Source organism: Acinonyx jubatus, chromosome D1, assembly GCF_027475565.1.
Source record: "Acinonyx jubatus isolate Ajub_Pintada_27869175 chromosome D1, VMU_Ajub_asm_v1.0, whole genome shotgun sequence".
NCBI classification, from domain to species: Eukaryota; Metazoa; Chordata; class Mammalia; order Carnivora; family Felidae; genus Acinonyx; species Acinonyx jubatus.
Window position 1 is genome coordinate 106,272,947 of NC_069390.1, and position 23,985 is coordinate 106,296,931.

The 23,985-nt window shown below is 40.8% G+C and overlaps 1 protein-coding gene across 1 annotated transcript in view; it reads left to right on the top strand.

The window, feature by feature from the left end:
• Positions 1-318: 318 nt before the first annotated feature.
• POGLUT3 (protein O-glucosyltransferase 3) overlaps positions 319-23,985 on the top strand; it is a 28,699-nt gene continuing 5,032 nt past the window's right edge. Inside the window, exons 1-6 of the mRNA XM_027036446.2 lie at positions 319-583; positions 12,637-12,834; positions 15,680-15,966; positions 19,398-19,614; positions 21,087-21,283; positions 23,095-23,289. Coding sequence (XP_026892247.1) covers positions 382-583; positions 12,637-12,834; positions 15,680-15,966; positions 19,398-19,614; positions 21,087-21,283; positions 23,095-23,289 — 1,296 coding nt within the window. The 5' untranslated portion in view covers positions 319-381. The remainder of the gene's footprint in view (positions 584-12,636; positions 12,835-15,679; positions 15,967-19,397; positions 19,615-21,086; positions 21,284-23,094; positions 23,290-23,985) is intronic.

Genomic DNA, 23,985 nt, shown 5'->3' on the forward strand with positions numbered 1-23,985 from the left:
TCGCTCTGCACCTTGTAAACCCAGTGAACTCGTGGGCTAAAGGCGTCTTCCTAAACGACTTGGAAGTTCTTCGCTGCGGGGGCCCTTGGCTCGCCCCCCTCACCCCCACCCCGCAATCACCACTGTGCTGGCGTCCTTTAAAAACGGTGGATGAGCTCCGGCAACCGGAGGAGGGGGCGGCCGAGGGCGCAGGCTCGCAGCCTCGGCCGCTCGGAGCCGCGCCCTCCGCTGACCCCAGGGCGAGGCGCACGGAGCTTTGGGCCCGGAGAGGGCGGGGCTGCGGGAGGCCGCGCACAGGCCCGCCCCTGGAGCCCGGCCCCTCCCCGCCGCCCCGCCGCCCCGTCGCCGCCGGCGCCGAGCTGACCTCCGGGCCCCGCGACCATGCCCCGCCTCCCGCGGGCCGCGCTGCTGCCGCTGCAGCTCGCCCTGCTCGTGGGCGCTGGGGCCCCCGAGGCGTCGGTGAGCGCGCCGCGGAGCCTGGTGTGGGGGCCCGGGCTGCGGCCCGGCGTCGTCCTGCCCGTGCGCTATTTCTACCTGCAGGCCGTGGACTCGGAGGGCCTGAACCTCACTCGCTCGCCCCCAGGTAGCGTTGAGCCGCCGGCCTCCGCGCGCCCCGGTCCCCGCCGCCTGCGTGGCGTCCTTTCCCCCCCGGCCGCCCTTCCCGCGGGTCCGGCCGCCTCCCTTGGCGCCCCCGCCTCCCCGGACGCACCGGGAGGGCATCGCAGGGCGAAGTCCAGTGAGTGAGTGAGTGAGTGAGTGAGTGAGTGAGTGAGTGAGTGAATGAATGGATGAACTCCCAGGGCCCTAACTGGGACGAGGCGTGGGCCCTGGGGTCCAGCTGCAGGCGCTCGGCGAGGCCGGGGACTCACGCCCTAGCCGACCACCCCAGCTGTGACGCAGGGAGCGCCCCCACGCGGTGAGTCATCCAGCCCCAGAAATCCTCGGATTCCGTGGTCGAGGCCTGGTGGCTTGGGGACAGCCGAGTCCTATCCCCCGGGGAGATGTCAGAGCAGTGCGCACAGGGGGCGTGAGTGCGAGATGTTTGCCTTCTCAGTTTGGAGTTGTCACCAGCAGCTTGCAGGAATTAGTGAAACTCTCGGTCCGCACGGTGGATCTTGTCCTGAGTCCCGTCCCACGCTCTCCTACACGTCTTGCCTTTGCAACGTCTTAACGACTTGTCCTGGTGGTTTCTGGGTGTTGCCAGGATTTGCTAATTTATGTCTAATTTATGTTCAGCCAACTGGCATCCTGTTGTATCAACCAAGAGGCAGTAGAACCCGGCACTGCTTCCATCGCCAGTGGGAAACCATGACTACTTGTTTTTAGTTTTAGAAGGACTTTACATGGCCCTAAGGATCGGATTCTTTTTTTAATGTTTATTTTTTTGATGTTAATTTATTTTTGAGAGAGACAGAGAGACAGGGTGAGCAGGACAGGGGCAGAGAGAGAGGGAGACACAGAATCTGAAGCAGGCTCCAGGCCGGGAGCTGTCAGCACAGAACCAGAAGTGGGGCTTGAACCCACAAACCTTGAGATCATGACCTGGGCCGATTTTGGACACTCAACCGACTGAGTCACCCTGGTGCCCCTTTTTATTTATTTTTGAGAAAGAGAGAAGCAGAGAGACAGAGAATCCCAAACAGGCTGCACCCCGCCACCCACTGTCAACACAGAGGTTGATGGGGGCTCAGACTCACAAACAGTGAGATCATGACTTGAGCGGAAATCAGGAGTCTGTCTCTTAACCGACTGAGCCACCTGGGTGCCCCAGAATAAAAGATGCTTAAACCCAGGTTCGAAGTCTTCCACTATGGGGTGTTAACTATAGAAATATAGAAAAGTATAAAGTTTACTTTCTAAAATTAATTTTACAATGTTATAATGGGGTGCTTTAGAAAGAAAAGGGAAAACTAAAGACAAATTAATTTATACAGGAAAAAAAGAAAATTACATGATCCAAAATGGCATGCTGCTAATCTTACTATTAATGAAAGAGCTATACATTCAATTAAAATTCTAATTTTTAATCTAAAAATATTGGCAAAGGGTTTTTAAGCGGTAATACTCAAAGCTGTTAAGGGAGCCTCTGGAGACTCTCAGTGACCTTCATGCTCTTCAGGTGGCAGCACAAATTGCCAAAAAGTTCCTGGAAAGCCATTTTCCAAATGTACCAAGAGTGTTAAATATTTAAAAATTGAATGTACAAAAAGATAACGTTCAACAGTTAGAAAATATAATTTCTAAAAAGATGTCATTTGCAGACAATGTCCATGCCCTTTAATCTAGTAATCTGATTTCTAGGTATCTGTCCTGAGAAAAATGGTCAGAATGTGATTTACATGCAAGAAATTCTTGCTGCGTTGTAATTACTTATGGCAACAAATTTAACCAGCCAACTATAAGGTAGTTGCTAAATAAAGTTTGGTACATTCATGTGATGGAATGTTTGACAGCCCATTAAACTTAACATTTTAGATTCCACTCATAGGAAGTATTTAAAATAGTTAAATTCGGGGCACCTGGGTGGTTTAGTCGGTTGAGCGTCTGACTTCTGCTCAGGTCATGATCTCGCGGTCCGTGAGTTCGAGCCCCGTGTCGGGCTCTGTGGTGACAGCTCAGAGCCTGGAGCCTGTTTCAGATTCTGTGTCTCCCTCTCTCTCTGCCCCTCCCCTGTTCATGCTCTGTCTCTCTCTCTATCTCAAAAAAAATAAATAAATAAACGTTAAAAAAAATTAAAAAAAAAATAGTTAAATTCATAGAAACAGAAAGTAGGATGGAGGTTGCCAAGGGCTGATGGAAGAGGGAAATGGGGAGTTGTTGAAAAGGTATGGTATAAAGCTTCAGTTTTACAAAACGAAAAAGGTGTAGAGATTTGTTGCATAAAAATGTGAATATACTTAACACTACTGAACTGTACACTTAAAAATGGTTTAAGCAGCCAACTCTTGATTTCGGCTCAGGTCATGATCTCATAGTTAATGGGTTTGAGCCTCACATTGGACTTGAGATTCTCTCTCTCTCTTTCTCTCTCTGTCCCTCCCCAGCTTTCTCTCTCTCTCAAAAATAAATGAATAAACATTAAAAAAAAGAGAGTTTAAAAAAATGGTTATGATGATCAATTTTATGTTATATGTTATAACCATGATTTTTTTTAATTTTAAAAGATTATTTAATAATGCTTATACTAGGGGCACCTGGGTGGCTCAGTCGGTTGAACATCCGACTTCGGCTCAGGTCGTGATCTCGCAGTCTGTGAGTTTGAGTCCCGCGTCGGGCTTTGTGCTGACAGCTCAGAGCCTGGAGCCTGCTTCGGATTCTGTGTCTCCCTCTCTCTCTGCCCCTCCCCCACTCATGCTCTGTCTCTCTCTCTCTGTCAAAAATAAATAAACATTAAAAAAAATTTTAAAAATAATGCTTATACTACGTTATCAGTAGACTAAACAGGAAAGAAATTATATAGTTTCCTTCTAATTTTATAAAAAATAGATGAAACTATAGCTCACTCATTAGTGTTCTCAGTGGTTATGGCAAGAGAATAAGGATCTCTTTTACTCTTTTTTCAACGTTTATTTATTTTTGGGACAGAGAGAGACAGAGCATGAACGGGGGAGGGGCAGAGAGAGAGGGAGACACAGAATCGGAAACAGGCTCCAGGCTCCGAGCCATCAGCCCAGAGCCTGACACGGGGCTCGCACGCACGGACCGCGAGATCACGACCTGGCTGAAGTCGGACGCTTCACCGACTGCGCCACCTAGGCGCCCCTACTCTTTTTTCCCAGGAAAATCTCCCCCCAAATAATCTTAATGTTTTCATAACCAGGAACAATTCATAAAAACCAAAAGATTTCACCAAGTCTTTTCAGACACCCTCAATTTCGTACCCTTCGATTCTCCCTATTTCCCATCATGCCACTTGATTTTTAGCTTCTATTAAATGGCTGTCCTGTAGTTCTGAGAAGCTCACCCAACCAGTTTTTTACATCTCTACCACCATTATTCACTTGCAAATCCCGAAATTTTCCCTTCCCCAGGAACTTAATGAAAAAGAAGCAATTAAAAAATGTTTTTCAGTTTTATTTTAGAGAGAGCATAAGCATGGGAGAGGGGCAGGGGGGTTGGGGGAGAGACAGAGAGAGAGAGTACCTTAAGCAGCTCCACACTCATTGCAGAGCCTGATGTGGGGCTCAGTCCCATGACCCTGGGATCATGACCTGAGTTGAAATCAAGAGTCATGCCAGTGAATGTCAGAGGAAAGCCGGAGTAGCCATAATTAGACAAACTAGATTTTAAAACAAAGGCTGTAACAAAGAGATGAAAAGGGCATTATATCATAATTAAAGGGTTTATCTGTCAAGATACAACAGTTGTAAAAATATATGCCCCCAACTTGGAAGAAAGCAAATATATAAATCAATCCCAAACATAAACAAATGTATAGATAATAATACCATAATTGTAGGGGACTTTAATACTCCACTTAGAGCAATGGACCAATCATCTAAGCAGAAAATCAACAAGGAAACAATGGCTTTAAATGACACACTGGACCAGATGGACTTAACAGATATATTCAGAACATTTCATCCAAAAGCAGCAGAATACACATTCTTCTCGAGTGCACATGGAACATTCTCCAGAAGAGATTACATACTGGGTCACAAATCAGCCCTCAACGGGTACAAAAAAATCGATATCATATCATGTGTATTTTTCACAACACTGTAAAACCACAAGAAAAAATTTGGAAAGCCCTCAAATACATGGAGATTAAAGAACATCCTACTAAAGAATAAATGGGTTAACCAGGAAATCAAAGAAGAAATTAAAAAATACATGGAAGAAAATGAAAATATAAACACAACAGTCCAAAATCTTTGGGATGAAGTAAAGGCAGTCCTAAGAGAGAATATTGCAATCCAGGCCTATCTCAAGAAGCAAGAAATGTCCCAAATATACAACCTAACCTTAAACCTAAAAGAGCTGGAAAAGGAACAGCAAATAAAGCCTAAAGCCAGCAGAAGAAGGGTAATAACAAAGATCAGAGCAACAATAAAGGATATAGAAACAAGAAAAAAAACCAAATTAGAACACATCAGTGAAACCAAGGTCTGGTTCTTTGAAAGAATTAACAAAACTGAGGCACCTGGGTAACTCAGTCAGTTAGGTCAGGTAAGAGTCGGACTTTGGCTGAGGCCATGATTTTGCCATTCCCAAGTTCCAGCCCCACGTTGGGCTCTGTGCTGACAGCTCAGAGACTGGAGCCTGTTTCAGATTCTGTGTCTCCCTCTCCCTCTCTGCCTCTCCCCATTAAAAAATAAACATAAAAAAAAAAAAAAGAGGTGGCTCAGTCAGTTAAGCGTCCAACTCTTGATTTTGGCTCAGGTCATTATCTCATAGTTAGTGAGTTCGAGCCCCACATCGGGCTCTGCACTGACAGTGCACAGCCTGATTGGGATTCTCTCTCTGCCCCTCTACTGCTCATTCTGTCTCTCTCTTTCAAAATAAATAAACTTCTAAAAAATGTAAAATAAAAAAAAGAATTAAAAAAATTGATAACCCCCTAGGCAGACTTATCAAAAAGAAAAAGGAAAGGACCCAAATAGATAAAGTCACAAATGAAAGAGAAGAGATCAAAAACAACACCACAGAAGGACAAACGATTACTAGAGAATACTATGAAAAATTATATGCCAACAAACTGGGCAATATGGAAGAAATGGGCAAATTCCTAGAAACTCAAACTACCAAAATGGAAACAGGAAGAAATAGAGAATTTGAACTGACCCCTAATCAGCAAAAAAAATGGAATCAGTAATAAAAAATCTCCCAACAAACAAGAGTCCTGGGCCGGATGGCTTCCCAAGGGAATTCTACCAGATTTAAAGAAGAATTAATACCTATTCTTCTTAAGCTATTCCAAAAAATAGAAATAGAAGGAAAACTTCCAAACTCATTCTACGAAGCCAGCGTTACCTTGATTCCAAGACCAACGACCCCACTAAAAGGGAGAGTTACAGGCCAATATCCATGATGAACATGAATGCAAAAATTCTCAACAAGATATTAGCAAATCTAATTCAACAGTCCATTAAAAGAATTATTCACCATGATCAAGTGGGATTTATTCCTGGGCTGCAGGTCTGGTTAAATATTCATAAATAAATTAACATGACACACCACATTAATAAAAGAAAGGATAGGAACCATATGATCCTGTCAATAGATACAGAAAAAACATGTGACAAAATACAGCATCCATCCTTGATAAAAACCCTCAACAAATTAGGGACAGGTGGAACATATGTCAACATCATAAAGGCCGTATACAAAGACCAGCAGCTCATATCATCCTCAATGGGGAAAAACTAAGAGCCTTTCCCTATAGTCAGGAACAAGACAAGGATGTCTACCCTCGTCTCCACTATTTAACATAGTACTGAGTCTTAGCCTTAGCAATCAAACAAGAAAAAGAAATAAAGGCATCCAATTAGGCAAGAAAGAAGTCAAACATTCACTATTTGTAGATGGCATGACCCTCTGTAGAAAACCCAAAAGACTTCATCAGAAAATTTCTAGAACTAATACATGAACTAAGCAAAGTCGCAGGATATAAAATCAACATGCAGAGGGACGCAACTGACTCAGTTAGACGTCCGACTTCGCCTCAGGTCATGATCTCACAGTTTGTGGGTTCGAGCCCCGCGTCGGGCTCTCTGCTGGCAGCTCGGAGCCTGGAGCCCGCTTCGGATTCTGGGTCTCATTCTCTCTGCCCCTCCCCCACTTGTGCTCTATCTCTCTCTGTCTCTCAAAAATAAATAAATGTAAAAAAATTTTTTTAAATGAATAAACATTAAAAATATATATTTAGAAAAACCAACATGTAGAAATCTCTTGCGTTGCTATACACCAATAATGAAGCAGCAGAGAAAGAAATCAAGGAATCAGTCCCATTTTCAATTTCACCAAAAACGATAAGATAACCTAGGGATAAGCCTAACTAAAGAAGTGAAAGATCTATACTCTGAAAACCATAGATCACTTTGTGAAAGAAACTGAAGAGGACACAAAGATAAAAAAGCATTCCATGGTCATGGATTGGAAGAACAAACATTGTTAAAGTGTCTATACTATCCAAAGCAATCTACACATTTAATGCAATCCCTATCAAACTACCATAATCATTTTTTCACAGAGCTAGAACAAACAATTCTAAATTTTGTATGGAACCACAAAAGACCCTGAATAACCAAAAAACTCCTGAAAAAGAAAAACAAAACTTGAGGCATCACAATTCCAGATTTCAAGCTATATTACAAAGCTGTAGTCATCCAGACAGTATGGTACTGGCACAAAGGTCAATGTAACAAAATAGAAAACCCAGAAATGGACCCACAACTAACCTTCAACAAAGCAAGAAAGAATATCTAATGGAAAAAAGTCTCTCAACAAATGGTGCTGGAAAAACTGGACAGTGACATGCAGAAGAATGCAATTGGAGCCCTTTCTTACACCAACACAAAAATAAATTCAAAATGGATGAAAGACCTAAATGTGAGACCAAAAAAACCCATCACAATTCTAGAGGAGAACAGAGGCAGCAACTTCTTTGACCTCACTAGCAGTCTCTTACTAGACAAGTCACCAGAGCTAAGGGAGACAAAAGCAAAAATGAATTATTGGGACTTTCATGATAAAAAGCACAATGAAGGAAATCATCAACAAAACTAAAAGGCAACCTACAGAATGGAAGAAGATATTTGCCAATGACATATCTGATAAAAGTTAGTATAAAAAATCTAGAAAGAAATTAGCAAACTCAACACCCCCCCTCCAATAGTCCAGTGAAGAAATGGGCAGAAGATATGGATGCTTTTCCAAAGAAGACATCCAGATGTCTAACAGACACAAGAAAAGATGTCTGACATCACTCATCATCAGGAAAACAAATCACAATGTGATTTGTATCATCTCACACCTTTCAGAATGGCTAAAATTAACACAAGAAACAACAGGTATTGGTGAGGATACAGAGAAATGGGAACCCTCTTGGTGGGAATGCAAACTTGTGCAGCCACTCTGGAGAACAGTATGGAGGTTCCTCAAAAAACTGAAAATAGAACTACCCTACGATCCAGCAATTGCAGTATTAGGTATTTACCCAAAGAATACAAAAATAGAGATTCACAGGGGTACATGCACACCAGTGTTTATAGCAGCATTATCAACAACAGTCAAACTATGGAGAGAGCCCAAATGTCCATCGACTAGTGAATGGATAAAGAAAGTATGGTATTATACACACACACGCACGCGCACACAATGGAATATTACTCAGCCATCAGAAAGAATGAATTTTGCCTTTTGCAATGATGTGGATGGAACTAGAATATATTATGCTAAGCAAAAAAAGTTAATCAGAGAAAGACAAGTACCATGTGATATCACTCATGTGGAATTTAAGAAACAAAACAGATGAACATACAGGGTTGGGGCAGGAGAAAAGAGAGGGTAACAAATCACAAGAGACTCTTAATGACAGAATAAACTGAGGGTTGATGGAGGGAGGCAGGTGGGGGATGGGCTAGATGAGTGATGGGTACTAAGGAGGGCACTTGTCATGATGAGCTCTCACTGTTGTATGTAAGTGATAAATCACTGATTCTACTCTTGAAACCAATATTGTAAGGTAAACTAAAATTCAAATTAAAAAAAATATGTGAATAAGGATGGCAATAAAATGCTTTTAAAAGAAAGAGCGCTCAACCAACTGAGCCACGTAGTCACCTTGAGGCAATTTTCCTCTCAAGATTTAGACCTTCTTACATGACTTACCAAGATTCCCTTAATAATTATTACTCCCATTTAACAGTCATATTTGTCTGAATATTGTTATTATGCTGTGTATCTCCAGGTACCTAGATAACAAACATGTGATCTTGAATGGTCTAAGCAAAGGATTTCAAACTGGAATCCAAAGAGAGAAATTAGAGGGTCTGTGACCTTGGATAAGGGGAAAGGAGCTATCTTTCATGTGTATTTTTACTCCCTTCTGACTTAAATTGAGTATTTCCTTCTGTTCCGAACATAGGCGAAACCTGTTAACATTGTTACATTCCCAGCATCTGATACAATGCCTGGCAGAGATGCTCAGTAAATACTGTAGAGAAAAGAAAGGAAAGGGTGGAGGCAGGGTGGTTGGAATATCCCAAGATCGCTGGATACAAATACTCACTTTCTACTCAGTTGTCCTTTACCTTCACCAGTAATAGTATATTCAGAAAATAATCTTACCTCCTACTTGGGTAGCACTTTAGTGTTTTAAACTGTGTCATGTTTAATTTGTTCTCCTTAATCATCTTGTGAGATAAGAAGGATAGGTACTGTTCTCTCCGTAAGAAACTGAGGCTCAGTGAAGCTAAAATGTTTTGCCTGTGGCCCCACAGCCATTAAACGTCAGAGCCAAGGTACACATCCATGCATGCTCTTTCCGTCTAATCAAATCTCCCGTGATATGATTGTCATGCATCAGTTTTCAGCAAGTTCCTGGAGAGCATCCATGGTCAGCAGACAGCCAGACATTTTTGGAAGATTACGCTTAGCCTCAAGGCAAAACAGCTTGGCCTTCTGGCACTCTGTTCCCTTGGCCATACGGGGTTGACACTCGTTCCAGCTGTCGAGCCTTCATAATCTTCCTAAACAAAACGGGAGGCGGTGACTCCATAGTACCAGGAGCTCTGGAGGTTGTTCCTCCAAGTCTGAATTCTGCAGACCAATATGCTAACCTTACATAGCGTGACCAGATGGATTCAGGAGGGGCTTGGAAAGAAGAAGGATTCAAGCTGGCTCTCCTACCTAACATAGGTGACGTTGGTCAGGTTACTTATCCTCTTGGAGTCTTGGTTTCCTGATCTGTAAAATGAGGCTGACAATACCCACCTTACAAATTCTTGTAGGAAATAAAGAACGTAGAAAATGCAAATGAAAATCTCCAGCTCGGGCACTGGCACATAATAAATGCTAAGTAAGTGATTAAAAAAAAGTATTTATTCCTTTCCAAACCAAAAGCCTTCAGAAGCTCTGATTCCAGTGATACAAGGCTTTGATCCTGTGAACCTCCTTTGGTGTCCATGGACCCTGCAGCCTCATTTAACTCACTCTCTTAAAGTCTGAACTTGTGAAGTAGGAAAATTCAAGCTCGGCTTGAAGTCTGTTCAGTATGTTGGTGCCTGGGGCCAATGAGAATTCACATTCCTTCCATTGAAGCAATTTCAAAGTGCCCTCTTCTAATTCTCTCTCTCTCTCTCTCTCTCTCTCTCTCTCTCTCTCTCTGTCTTTAATGTTTATTAACTTTTGAGAGAGAGAGGGAGCACAAGCTGGGGAGGGGCAGAGACGGAAGGGGACAGATGATCTGTGCTGACAGCAGAGAGCCTGATGTGGGGCTTGAAACTTGTGAACCGTGAGATCATGACCTGATCCAAAGTCAGATGCCTAACTGACTGAGCCACCCAGGCGCCCCTCATTTTCTCTTTTATGAGGTTAAAATTGCTTATTTCTATTTCAGTCCTGGCCATTGTTAAATTGTGTTGATTCCAGCATTAATGTCATGCCAACAATGACACAGGCATGTAAGATTACTATAAACATAGCTGAACATTAAAATATTAAAAATGGCTACATTTTATTTTTATACATATATCTTGAAATGGAATGTTTAAATGCTATTTCAGAGACAAATTTTATAGTTGGAAGAGACAAGACAATATCTAGTCCAATTCTTTGAATTTAAAAATAAGGAAGCACTTTGGAGCTGTTTTTTTCTGTAAATCTATTTTTTCCGAAAAGATCACACAGTCACTAATATGTTTCTCTTATATCTGTTTTGTTTATTTAAAATCATAAATTTGTGGAGAACAGGACTCTTTGATCAAGAGACAAAGCTTTTCTGTTTCCTATTTGGGGAGAATATAATGGAAATTACCTCCTAGTTCCCAGGCTCTGCCTGCCTGATTTTCAGTTTGCCACACTGTATTGTCTTTCTGAAACCAAGTGAGAGGGGCACCTGAGTGGCTTAGTTGGTTGAGCATCTGACTTTAGCTCAGGGTCATGATATCACAGTTCATGAGTTTGAGCCCTGCATTGGGCTCTGTGCTGATAGCCTGGAGCCTGCTTCAGATTCTCTCTTTCCCTCTCTGTCTGCCCCCTTCTGTGCTCACGCTCTGTCTCTGTCTCTGCCTCTGTCTCTCTCTCTCTCTCAAAAATAAATCAACATTTTAAAAAAGTCATTTAAAAAAATAAAAATAAAACCAAGTGAGAAATAACATGAAAGCAATAACTAATATGCTTCATTTAAGCATTTCAGGTAAATGGCTAACATTTTAAATAATTTCACACTAAATTCTTTCCTTTTTTCTTACAACATTCCCTATGTTGGTTATAGTTCATTTATTTTATCAGATTGCTTTCATAATTTTATCACACTCATTTCAATGCTAAAATAAAATAGTAAAATTTAATAGGAAGATGTCAGATACTACATTACTATTACAAACTGAAGAGACTGAGGGACACCTCTCCTGACCCACAGGAAAAAGTAAAACCCTTGAAGATCAAGAGAAACTAGAAACTTCACTCACTAGATTTAGAAACTAAGAAACTAGATTTAGGTTCACTCAGTAATTTCAAAAATACATATATTAAATATACTTAATTTCATACTATGATAGATGTGGGATCAAAGACTACTTTGGTCACCACTATTTTTTTCCAGGGCTGTGAATTTCAGAGGATTCACCACTTTTTTTTTAACACATTTGCTTTTGATATAGTGATTAACTGTGGTGAGGACATTAACTGATCTTTATTCTCAAAGCTCCTGGGGATCAGATCTGCCCTGATCTGCAGACTCTCTGAAGAAAGATACTGCAGTGTTTATCCCTGGATCACGGTGATATTAATCACAACAGTATTGTTTCAAAGTCTAAATCAGTCAGTATACTACAAAAAGAGAAGGGGAGGTTTACTAAGCAGGTGTTATTTACTCTGGAATAGAAAACCCACAGAATTTTGGAGTTGAAAAGGATGTTAGATCATCCTAGGATAACTTTCATTTCAACCTGAGGAAAAAAGCTTAGAGAAGTAAACTCTAGCATTTACAAACGTGTGTGAAAATTGTGTGTGTGTGTGTAAGTGTGTGAGTGATATTTGTGCACAGTCTACTAACTAGCTATAATCTCTAGGGAAATAAACTTAGAAGTCTAGCTAGAAATTTGGGTTAACAAATGGGAAATTTCCTCAGAAATGAGGGTTATCTGGTATGAACGTGGTTTACAAGAAAGCTGGTGTATATTTTACCAGGAGAAAGTTGGATCGTGACAGAGCCCTGTCATTCTAGGAGTTTATGGATTTTTAAATACCTGAACTGTTTTAAACCCACACAAAATGTTGACTTAGATACTTGGTTTCCAGGCATAACCCAGACATTGTTCCTGGTCTCAAGGACCTTCCACACTAAAACTTTTGTTTACAATCGATGGTATAGAAAAAAGTAACTTCAGTATAGAGACACCTATCCAATAATTGATAAGACAAAATAACCATGAAATAGTAGCATTACGTATATATATTTTTTTCTTTCAGGTCAAACACTATTCAAGGTAGTAATCAAATCTCTTTCACCTAAAGAGTTAGTCCGGATTCACGTCCCCAAACCTTTGGACAGGAATGATGGGACATTTTTGGTGCGATATAGGATGTATGAAACTGTCAGTGAAGGGCTGAAGATAGAGGTCCTTTATGGTGATGAACATGTGGCTCAGTCTCCCTATATTTTGAAAGGTAAGTGATTATTATACAGTGCAGAGCCAGCCTTATATGTGTAGACCCCATGCGTTTCAAAATGGGTTATGATGACCTTGAAGTCATGTACAACAGAGTAAACATTGTATGCATACCTCCTGGAGCTCATTTTAAGTAATTCCATGTCTAATGGGGGGCTTGAACTCACGACTCCAAGACCAAGAGTTGCATGCTCTAAGCTGGCCAGGAGCCCCTCCTGGAGCTCAATTTAACTTGGAATTTTGAGGGATGGAAAACTAGGTAAAGAAATTTAAATGATAAGCAACAAAATCTTGTGTATGTATCGAGGTAGTTAACATTTCCGACACTCTTAATTCTTTGGCATATCTGTATTTCCATCTAGTACCATTTGCCTTCAGCTAAAGGATTCCTGTTAACATTTCTTTTAGTGTGAGAATGTTGGTGATGAGTTCTTCCAGCTTTTGTGTGTCTGAAAAAGTCTATATTTTGCCTTCATTTTTGAGAGACATCTTTGTTAAATATAGAATAGTTTAACAGGTTTTTTTCTTCCTTTTAATACTTTAAAGATGTTGTTCCACTGTCTTCTTGCTTGCATTGTTTCCAACAGTAAATCTGCTGACATCTGTCTCTGTCCCTCCATCCTGCTGAAGGTTTTCTCTCTCATGGCTCTTAAACAATTTGATTATTATGTGCTTTGGTGTAGTTTTCTTCATGTTTCTTGTGCTTGGGTTTGTGGAGCATCTTAGATCTTTGGGATTATAGATTTCACTAAATCCAGAAAAGTTTTGGCAATGATTTCTTCAATACTTTTTCTGTTCTACTCCAGAATTCCACCAAGAATTAGTTACCCCTATATCAGACTTGAAATTATCCCAGAACACACTGATGCCCCTTTCATTTTTAAAATTCTTTTTTTTTCTCCATTTCATTTTGTCTACTTTCTTTTTTTTTAAATTTTTTTTAATGTTTATTTATTTTTGAGAGAGAAAGAGACTGAGTGTGAGCGGAGGAGGGGCAGAGAGAGAGGGAGACACAGAATCTGAAGCAGGCTCCAGACTCTGAGCTGTCAGCACAGAGCCCGATGTGGGGCTTGAACTCACAAACCAGGAGATCATGACCTGAGCCAAAGTCGGATGGTTAACTGACTGAGCCACCCAGACGTCCCTCATTGTGTCTACTTTCTATTGCTACGTCATTAAGTTCACTAATCTTTTCTTCTGCAATGTCCAATTTGCCATTAATTATATCCAGTCTGTTTTTCATCTCTTGGCACTTCCTCATCTTCTTGAGCTTTTTTCTAGAATGCAGTTATTTGGAAATAGTTTGAATTTTTCAAATTTTGCTTTTACAATTTGTTAGGTGAGACCAGAGCCGCATTTGGCTATGGCTTTTTTCCCCCAGCACTCAGGTAATATCTCTCTGCCTGGTCTACCCAAGCCTCAGAAATAAGGATGCTTTCCAGTCTGCCTTGTGTGAACAGACACTATTTCCAACCCTCTATGACCAGTGGGTCCTACTGTTGCCTCTAATCATTCTGACTCATTCTTTCCCTGCCTTGGATCCTTTCCTCACTTATATACACACTTCAGAAACCCTAAATACTTGAGGGGGGAACCTTTTGCAGATCTCTGGAGTTTTCTTTCTGCATAGTTCTCCCCTTTCATAGACTATGCCCTATAAATTCTAGCTGCCTTGTTCTCCCTGGACACTCTGCTCTGTCCCCTCAACTCAGTGAGATTGCTGGGCTCAACCTATATTTCTCCCCCTGTTTCCATAACCTAGAATCTCCCTGCAGCAGTAACCTTAGGAATTGTAGGGTTTACCTCATCTGCTTCCTGTTTCTCAGACTCAGTGTCCTTTACTGCCTCATGTCTGGTGGCTTAAAAAACTGTTTCATGTATTTTGCCTGTTTCTTGATAGTTTCAGTGGTAAATCCATATTACTCACCTTGGTCAGAAGTAGAAATAGTCAAGAAACACAATCGTTTGTTAGAAGTTTTTATGTTAAGTTAAATATAAATATATTTTGAAGTAAAATATAAAATTTGCATAAAGTTCTTTTAAAATGAATCCTCAGAGAAGTTTTATACTTATGGCTGGGTATAAAATTTAAATTCTTTTTTAAAAATTACACTGCCGGGGCGGGGGGCGGGTACCTGCATGGGTCAGTTGGTTAAGCATCTGACCCTGGATTTTGGCTCACATTATGATCTCGTGGTTTGTGAGTTTGAGCCCTGCGTCTCGCTCTAAATGAACAGTGCAGAGCCTACTTGGGATTCCCTCTCTCTCTGCCGCTCCACTGCTTGTGCTCCATCTCTCTCTTTCAAAATAAATAAATAAACTTAAAAAAAGAAAACAAAGAAGAAAATTACACTGCCAGAAACCCCTGGGTTGCATATTTCTTCTCTGAGATGTGTTGACGGAAATGATTTTAGAGATTCAGAGATTTAGAGATTCTCCATCTTGTCTTTTAAAAAGTCACCACCCCTTACTATATAATAATGCCTCAAGAGTAATATGCCTCTTTTTCTTTGCTAAAAGGTGTTGTTTTATGTTCTCCAGGCACTTATAACGCACTAGAACTGAATTCAGCAGCTAGTTGGCTGAGAGTGGGTGATATGGGGAGAGAGCATATGCTCTGTAGGTCATCTAGAGGCGTACAAGACGGGGATGGAAAATGGAAGCATGGGACTCTGACATAACTGCTTTCACCACTGATTTGTTTAGGGCAGATTATCCCCATCTGGATAATCTTAGAATTCACCAAGAAATCATCCCACGCTCATATCAGGGGCAGAAACAACTCCCTGTGTTGTGGTGCTTGTTAATGGAGCATGGCATTACACATGTTTTGCCTTCCCTAGGACCAGTGTACCATGAGTACTGTGAGTGTCCAGAAGAGGATCCTCAGGCCTGGCAAAAAACTCTGTCTTGTCCAACCAAGGAACCACAGATTGCAAAAGATTTCGCTTCTTTCCCCAGCATCAATCTCCAGCAGATGTTAAATGAAGTTCCGAAAAGGTTTGGGGATGAAAGGGGTGCCATTGTCCATTACACGATTCTCAACAACCACATCTACCGGAGATCTTTAGGGAAATACACAGACTTCAAAATGTTCTCAGATGAGATTTTGCTGTCACTGGCAAGAAAGGTATGAGAGCATGAACTCATTGGTTCTAAAAACAATATATAGTTGACCCTTAAACAACATGGGTTTGAACTGCGTGGGTCCACTTGTACATGGATTTTTTTTTTAATAAATACAGTACAGTACTCTAAGTGTATTTTCTCCTCCTTATGACTTCCCTAATGGCAGTTTATTTTCTCTAGCTTACTTTATCGGAAGAACACAGTATATAATGTAACATACAAAGTATGTGTTAATCAATAGCTATGTCATCGGTAAGACTTCCAGTTAACAGTAGGCTATTGGTTGTTAAGTGTTGGGGGAGTCTAATCTTATACACAGAATTTAGGTTGTGTGGGGATTGGCACCTCTAACCCCTGCATTGTTCAAGGGTCACCTGTAGTTTAATTATGTAGTTGTAACATGGCGATGCCTGGAATAACAGTGGCAAAGGCTAGAAATGGCTTCTGGCCTTGCAAATGTGTGGCGAGATGTCCACCACCTGAGTGTTCATCAGTTCTCCCGTTTTATGGATCTTTCTTTCCTTTAATATTTAAATTAAATGGCTTGAGCCCCCATCCCAGGTAAGTAGGCCCTGCCTAAAACTCCCAACGCTTTCGTGGACTCCCAAACATTTTTAGCCCCAAGGTCACTTCTTGTAGTTCTCCCTCCATTCAGATTTCACTTTCTGCAGCTCTTTTGTTTCTTATTACCTCAAAATGACTTGAACTTAGACCACTTTTCCTTGTTTTATCCTAACCATCTCGAAAAGATAGTATGCACGGCATGTTTTGTTGATGGTTCTAGTAACCGAGAGGTTATTTTGTACCATTGTGTAGTAAGAGCCAACCAAACAAAAATGCTAACATTTAAAAATAGACATCCCTGGGGGCACCTGGTGGCCCAGTTGGTTAAGAGACTCTTGGTTTCGGCTCAGGTCATGATCTCGTGGTTGGTGAGTTCAAGCCCTGTGTCGGACTCAGCACTGACAGTGCAGAGCCTGCTTGGGATTCTCTATCTCCCTGTCTCTGCCCCTCTCCCACTCATGCTCACTCTCTCTTTCAAAATAAGTAAGTAAACTTCAAACAAACAAACAAACAAAGAAATAAAAATAGACATGCCTATATTAATCAGACTCAGTCATCCTTGCCTCCAGGAATTTCTCACTGGCTGTCGTTGATGTTCAGGTCTTGGCTTCTTAGTAGAATATGCTTGGGCCTCTATCTTTCAGAAGACTTTTCAACTCCTCCCCCACCCCCACTCCCCTCTACTCGACCCTTCTTTCCACACCTGCAAAACTCTCAAGCAGAGCAGTTCAAATTGCCTTTTGTTCCTCCTCCTTCCTGACCATGCAGAGCGAAGGGTGAGGATGGGAGTTTTTCTACCTTTCCCACTCAAGATTGTCAAGGTAGTTGTCTAAACCAAAAGCCAACTTGGGTGATACAAGTTACACACTTTCCCAAGTGTGCTGAATGTGTGGCTGCAGTCACTTCTTATTTTATCTTATCTTTTTAATGTTTATTTATTTTTGAGACAGAGAGCATGAACGGGTAGGGTCAGAGAGAGAGGGAGATACAGAATCCGAAGTAGGCTCCAGTCTCTGAGCTGTCAGCACAGAGCCCGACGTGGGGCTTGAACTCACGGACCGTGAGATCATGACCTGAGCCGAAGTCAGATGGTTAACCGACTGAGCCACCCAGGCGCCCCAGTCACTTCTTATTTTAAATAGCAGCCTCCTCCCCGCTCCGCACTCGCCCACGGTATGAGCACATCGCAGGTACCTGACCACAAAGGTGGTCCTGTCTTCCTGGCCTACCGCCCACCAGTCCACCCTGCCCTGTGTCCTACCTTGTACTCATGTTGCTGCCTCTAGAGCAGTGGTTTTTCCTAGTGACTAATTTGCCCCTTAGAGGACATTTGGCAAAGTCTCGAGACAGTTTCGGTTGCCACAACTTGGGGGTTGCAACTAACATCTAGTGGGTGGAGACCATGGATACTAGTCAACATCTTACAATGCACAGAACTGCCTACAGCAAACAACTACCCAGACCAAAATGTCAATACTGCTGAGATGAAGAAACCCCGTTCTATAGTGAGAACTTCTGGTATGGAGTTTGTTGTTGTTGTTGTTTTGTGTTTTGTGTGTTTTTGTTTGTTTTAGTTTTTTTTGGTTTATTTGATTATTATTTATTTATTTATTTATTTAGGTGTGGAGTTTATTAATGAGTTTATAACCACTAGTGGGGAAGCATGAGGTTGAGTAGTCCCATCCCTGGCCCTTCCCTCTTGTTCTGGGTTCTTTGCCCAGTGGCTGGGAAGAAATCCAAGACAAATGAGACTCATCTCTGGACTTCGAGCAGCCTGCTCTGGTGGGACTTGTTTTGTTATTTGGAAGTTGGAGTGGTGTATGGATATAAACAAATTGTACTTCATCATGGTAGCTTGTAAGGAAAGTAGGTGCCCAGGGTGAAAATGTCTGAGGAGGGGGAGTCATCGAGGAGGTAACATCAGGTCTGAGTTTGAAGGATGAGAAAGGAGACCACCAAGTGAATAAGGAGGAGAAGAATATTCCAAGTGGGAAGGGAATTGCATAGGAGAGTGGCTGGCATTTTCAGAGAGCAGCCCGAAGTTGACCGGCACCTTCTCGGGTGGAAGGTGAGGCTTATAGCTTAGCTGGAACGAGATAACAGGCCTTGCCTTCTAGCCAGACAGTTTACACCTTGTCCTGTAGGCTTAAGGTTCTCTTAAGCTTCTAGTAACATGAATTTGGGTTTTAGACATTTAGGCAGCAAAGTGAGAGCTAATCAGAGTGGGGAGAGCCTCAAGCAGAACACCTAGTGAGGAAGCTACTGCACCAATCTAGGCAAGAGATGGGAAGAGCCTAAACCAAGGCATTGACCGCGGAGATGGCCACAGAGTGGCAGATTCCGGAAGCAAAGGTAGACGTGACATGGAGGTTTGATACTCAAGGAAAACAAGGGCTTGGGTCTAACCTTGTCAATTTTTTAGTAGGCAGCTGGCAGAAAGAGTTCTTGAAGCCCTTTATTTGTACTGTTCTATACCATGTCCACTGCTAGCACAGTAAGCAATTTTGATAATTTATCTATATTTTTATTAAGTAATCTCTATGCCCAACATGGGGCTCAACCTCATGACCCCAAGATCAAGAGTCACACGCTCCACCGACTGAGCCAGCCTGGTGCCCTGATACTAAGCGATTTGAAACACCATCTCTGGACAGAAGGAGCTTACTCCTGGTTACATGAATTTGCCATCTACCATCCTCACCCTTGATTTTCTGGTACCGCTGATGACTGACAGGCAATTTTCTCGCCTCTACTGTTTCCAAATGTTCACTTTTGCCAGACATATTTTAAAAAGCCAAAGAACAGAAGCATTTAGTACCCAAAACTGAGGTCTTTGCGGAACTGATGTTTCATCTTTTGTTTATTTAGGTCCTTCTCCCCGATATAGAATTTTATATTAATCTTGGAGATTGGCCTCTGGAGCATCGAAAAGTCAATGAAACCCCTGGCCCTTTGCCTATCATTTCGTGGTGTGGCTCCCTGGATTCACGAGACATTATCCTTCCAACATATGATATCTCCCACTCCACACTGGAAGCAATGAGGGGTGTCACAAATGATCTCCTCTCTATTCAGGGAAATACAGGTAAATAAAAGTTTGTTCTCGAAGACAGAGGTAAAAGGGAGTGTTCAACCAGAGAGAATAAAGGTATATATTTAAATAACCATCATTCTTCTTTTCTAACCAAGAAAAAAGGGCAGTGTAGGTTCCTCTAATCCAAAACTTAGATGTATGGGTTGGACTAGTAAAATCCAGACCTGCCGTAACTGGGTCTCCTTTGAGTTGGTCCTTTGTAAATACCATTTGAAAATATATATTTGGTAAAATCGTCACTGAATTCTACTCCAGTGCCTTTATATTGCTGGATGGAGCCAGAAAGCATTTTGAAAAATATAAAATTATATGTGGATATAAGAGAATTGTTATAGCAGTGTTATTTGGATATTACTCCTTCCGTCATGTAGTGAGGAATTTTCTCATTTCTTCCTTCTGCCTTACCTGATCCTTTAAAACCTGAATTCTTTCTACCCCTCCCCCACTGCCATTTGATGGCCTTACATTTTATGGCCCAACACAACTTTTTATTAAACCAGACTCCCTGAGTAGAATAAACCCTGCCTAACCCTGCCTGTCTTTATAAACTCTGTTCCCATTATTGTGATTTGGTGGACTTATTTGGCAGATGCGACCAAAGACTCTTTGCAAACTACCTGAAGATAACATGGGTTCAAAACTGACTTTTTATTTGGTAACAGTGAATTCTTGAGAAGTGTACTAAAATATTAAAGAGAGTGACCCTCTCCAGTTTCTATGTTTTACAATTTATCCCTTAGAAGAGTAGCAGGTGTTAACTAATGACCTCTCGTTAGAATCATAGAAACAGATTTAGTTAATTCTTCTAGAATATTTCCGTCTCGGGAAAGAAACCCCCCCCCCCCACACGTACATATTTACACACATGCATATAGTTGAGTTATATATATATATTTTTTATTTCAGAGCATATTAGACAATCCTCCCTGTATTCAAAGGTGATGTGCTCAAAAATCTGAGCAACCTAAGGATTAAAGATGTGGGTGTTACCTAGTTATATAGTTTGTTCTGGTCACCCAGTCTAAGAACAAAAGCCTAGCTCATTTTTTATTGTGAAGCACAAAGGATGGAAGAAGCTAATGCCTGGGTGAGTGGCCAAGTCGCTGAATGTTTTTTGCTTTGAACTTGATCCAGCGTTATTTTGGATAACTCCTAAAGTCATACAACAGACACTCTAGCATTTGAGTGAGCTCTCACAGGTAGACGAATAGGAGAAATGAGAGAATTCTTTTATGTGATACAGCAGATAAAAGGGCTGTTTTTGAAAGTCTAAACTGGAAAGTATCTCAGGAAGGTACTCAATCCCCTATTTTTTGGAAACAGCACCTTACTTTAGAAGATGAGTTGATGATAAAAGAGCTTTAACATCTTAAATGACAATGGTATATTAAAGATGATTATGCTTACCATTTTTATAAATGTCAAACTCATAATCATATTTTTTTATGGCTTCAAACCTCTAGGGCCTTCCTGGATCAATAAAACAGAAAAAGCTTTCTTCAGAGGTAGAGATAGCCGAGAAGAGAGACTCCAGTTGGTACAGATGTCCAAGGAAAACCCAGAGCTCCTAGATGCAGGAATTACAGGATATTTCTTTTTCCAAGAGAAAGAAAAGGAGCTTGGAAAAGCTAAATTGATAGGTTTCTTTGATTTCTTTAAGGTATGCGTTTATGTCTTCCTGTATGAATATGAAGTGATAAACTTGCATTAAAAGTCTACCAAATCACTGGGTGGGCAGATTTCTCCAGTCTTTTGAGCTGGCACACCCATACTTTCTTACTTTCTCCCTTCCAAGAATACGGAATTAGAGCATTCATTGTGGTCTCCTTTTTGGTATTTTTGTTTTTGTTGGTTCTGTCTACCCAATGGCCAGGACTATATTTAATACTATAGTACGAGGATTAACCTGGGGTTTTGGGTGCATTTATTTATCTGTTTTTTTCTTGTTTAGACTTATTTTATAAGCTGGGACTATAAATACCTTTTACATAAAGTGATCTTAAATGCCTTTTGTAAACAGAAAGAGTATAAACTCCATATAAGTATGGAACTATGGTACGCGTTCTGCCTCTGCCATTAACTGTGGGACCTTCATCTCTTAGCTCCCCTAAACATGCAAGATGCCTGCCTTGCTCCTTCAGAGCACTGTCATGAGGCCCAAAGGATAGAGATGTGAACAGTATGACAGAATCTGACTGGCTAGAAAACTCTTTGGTACCAATTACTTAAGAAAAAATTAATTACCAAATCTGTGAGTACATCCTGTTCATATCGGTGTGATAGAATGAAAAACACATTGGATTTGAACTCAAAGAATAGAGGTTTATAAATTTATCTGAACACCAGTTTTCTCATTTGTAAAAAAAAAAAAAAAAAGAAGGTGGGGGGGGGAAGAGAGGTTATCATAATATGTGCTTCACATTATTATGATCAAGTGAGGTTTAATTCCTATGAAAAGTGATTTTGAAATGTAAACCAAGCCTTATTAATCCAGCAAATATGTAAACCGAGTACCTATTGTGTCGCAAGCCATCACACTAGTCTGTGAACTTCTCCACATTTCTATGTGCTCAACTCTAAAATTGAGCTTTCTGGAGGTAACACTTTCCTTTTTCATACTTATGTAGGTATAAGGAACAAGGGAAATTAGGTATACATGAAAGTGTAAATTGTTACCAGAAGTCAGTTTTAACAAACCTAGAAAATACAAAAAATTTTTTTCTAATGTTTATTTATTTTTGAGAGAGACAGGGTGCAAGTGGGAGAGAGGGAGACACAGAATCAGAAGCAGCCTCCAGGTTCTGAGCTGTCAGCACAGAGCCCAACCTGGGGCTCGATCTCATGAGCCATGAGATCATGACCTGAGCTGAAATCTGATGCTTAGCCAAGTAAGCCACCCAGGCACCCCAAACATAGAACTTTTGAAACATTTTCCTCCCTGGTCACAGAAATCTGAATCCCCATTACATAGAGTTGAAAAAGGTACTCCTATTTCCTAAATTATTTCCTAAAACTATTGATTATCTTATCCTTAAATACGTTACATTTCTTTTTTTTTAAGATTTTTTTTTTTTGAGAGAAAAAGAGCGAGTGGGAGAGGGGCAGAGAGAAGGAAAGAGAGAATCCTAAGCAGGCTCTGTGCTATCAGTGCAGAGCCTGATGGGGGGCTCGAACTCACGAACTGTGAGATCATGACCTGAGCCAGATCAAGAGTTGGATGCTTAACCGACTGAGCCACCCAGACACCCCATTGCATTGTATTTCCTAAAATCGATGTGCTAAAGGCTGCTTATGATTTTAACACAAAGAGAAAATGTGAATTACAAAATGAAGTGTATAACTTTTAAACAGTGAAATTGGAACATGGAAAATAACTGCTTTATATTTAGTATTAAGGTGTTGATGACAATCAGAAGTGAAGCAAATGGCTGTTAAATTTCTTCTTTGTTTATGTTTGTTTTAATCTTTTAGTACAAGTATCAAGTGAATGTGGATGGGACTGTGGCTGCGTATAGATATCCGTACCTCATGCTGGGTGACAGTCTGGTTCTGAAGCAGGACTCAACATACTATGAACATTTCTATATGGCACTAAAGCCTTGGAAACATTATGTCCCAATTAAAAGAAATCTTAGTGATTTACTAGAGAAAATTAAGTGGGCCAAGGTACGCTTTCTGGAGTTTTAATTTCTTGAGGTGATAACACACTTACCAATGTTATTTACATGAGTTCCATCATGATGCGATTTACCTTGACATAATTTAGTCAGAGAAATGTTATTTTCTGGAACTTTTGTTCCCTTGAAATAGCTAAAGAATCAACATTGAGGTCATTTGAATACCCTTTATCAACATTTTTGAGGATTTTTAGAAGAGTTGGAAGTCCAATGTTATATGGAATGTATATATTTTATAGAATATAACAGTGTTATATAGAATATAGATTTTTCTGAAGGAATCACTATTTATGCATACACACACTAATCAAGCAAAAACACACTGAATGCAAATCACTGATTGAAAATCCCAGGGTTAGAGTGCTTTATGCACAAGAAGACATTAAAGGCAATTACGATGCTCTTTTCTTGTTCCCAGTTAGGAAAAAGGCACAATCGATGCATGCTATACAACATCCCAAGAATTACAAGTTTTCCATAAAATATGATTTGTTTTCATATTTTTTAAAGAAAAAGTATTAAAAAGCTGTTCTGTTTTATTATGAACCTCTAGAAATTTACCCTTTCGTTATAAGATTTTGTTCTATTTCTAAGTTTCTGAGAAGCAGTGTTTGGGTATGCAAATAAGTGGGTGCCCGAGGCAGAATCATTTTTGTGACCTTTAATAAAAAGTAAGGATTGCTTA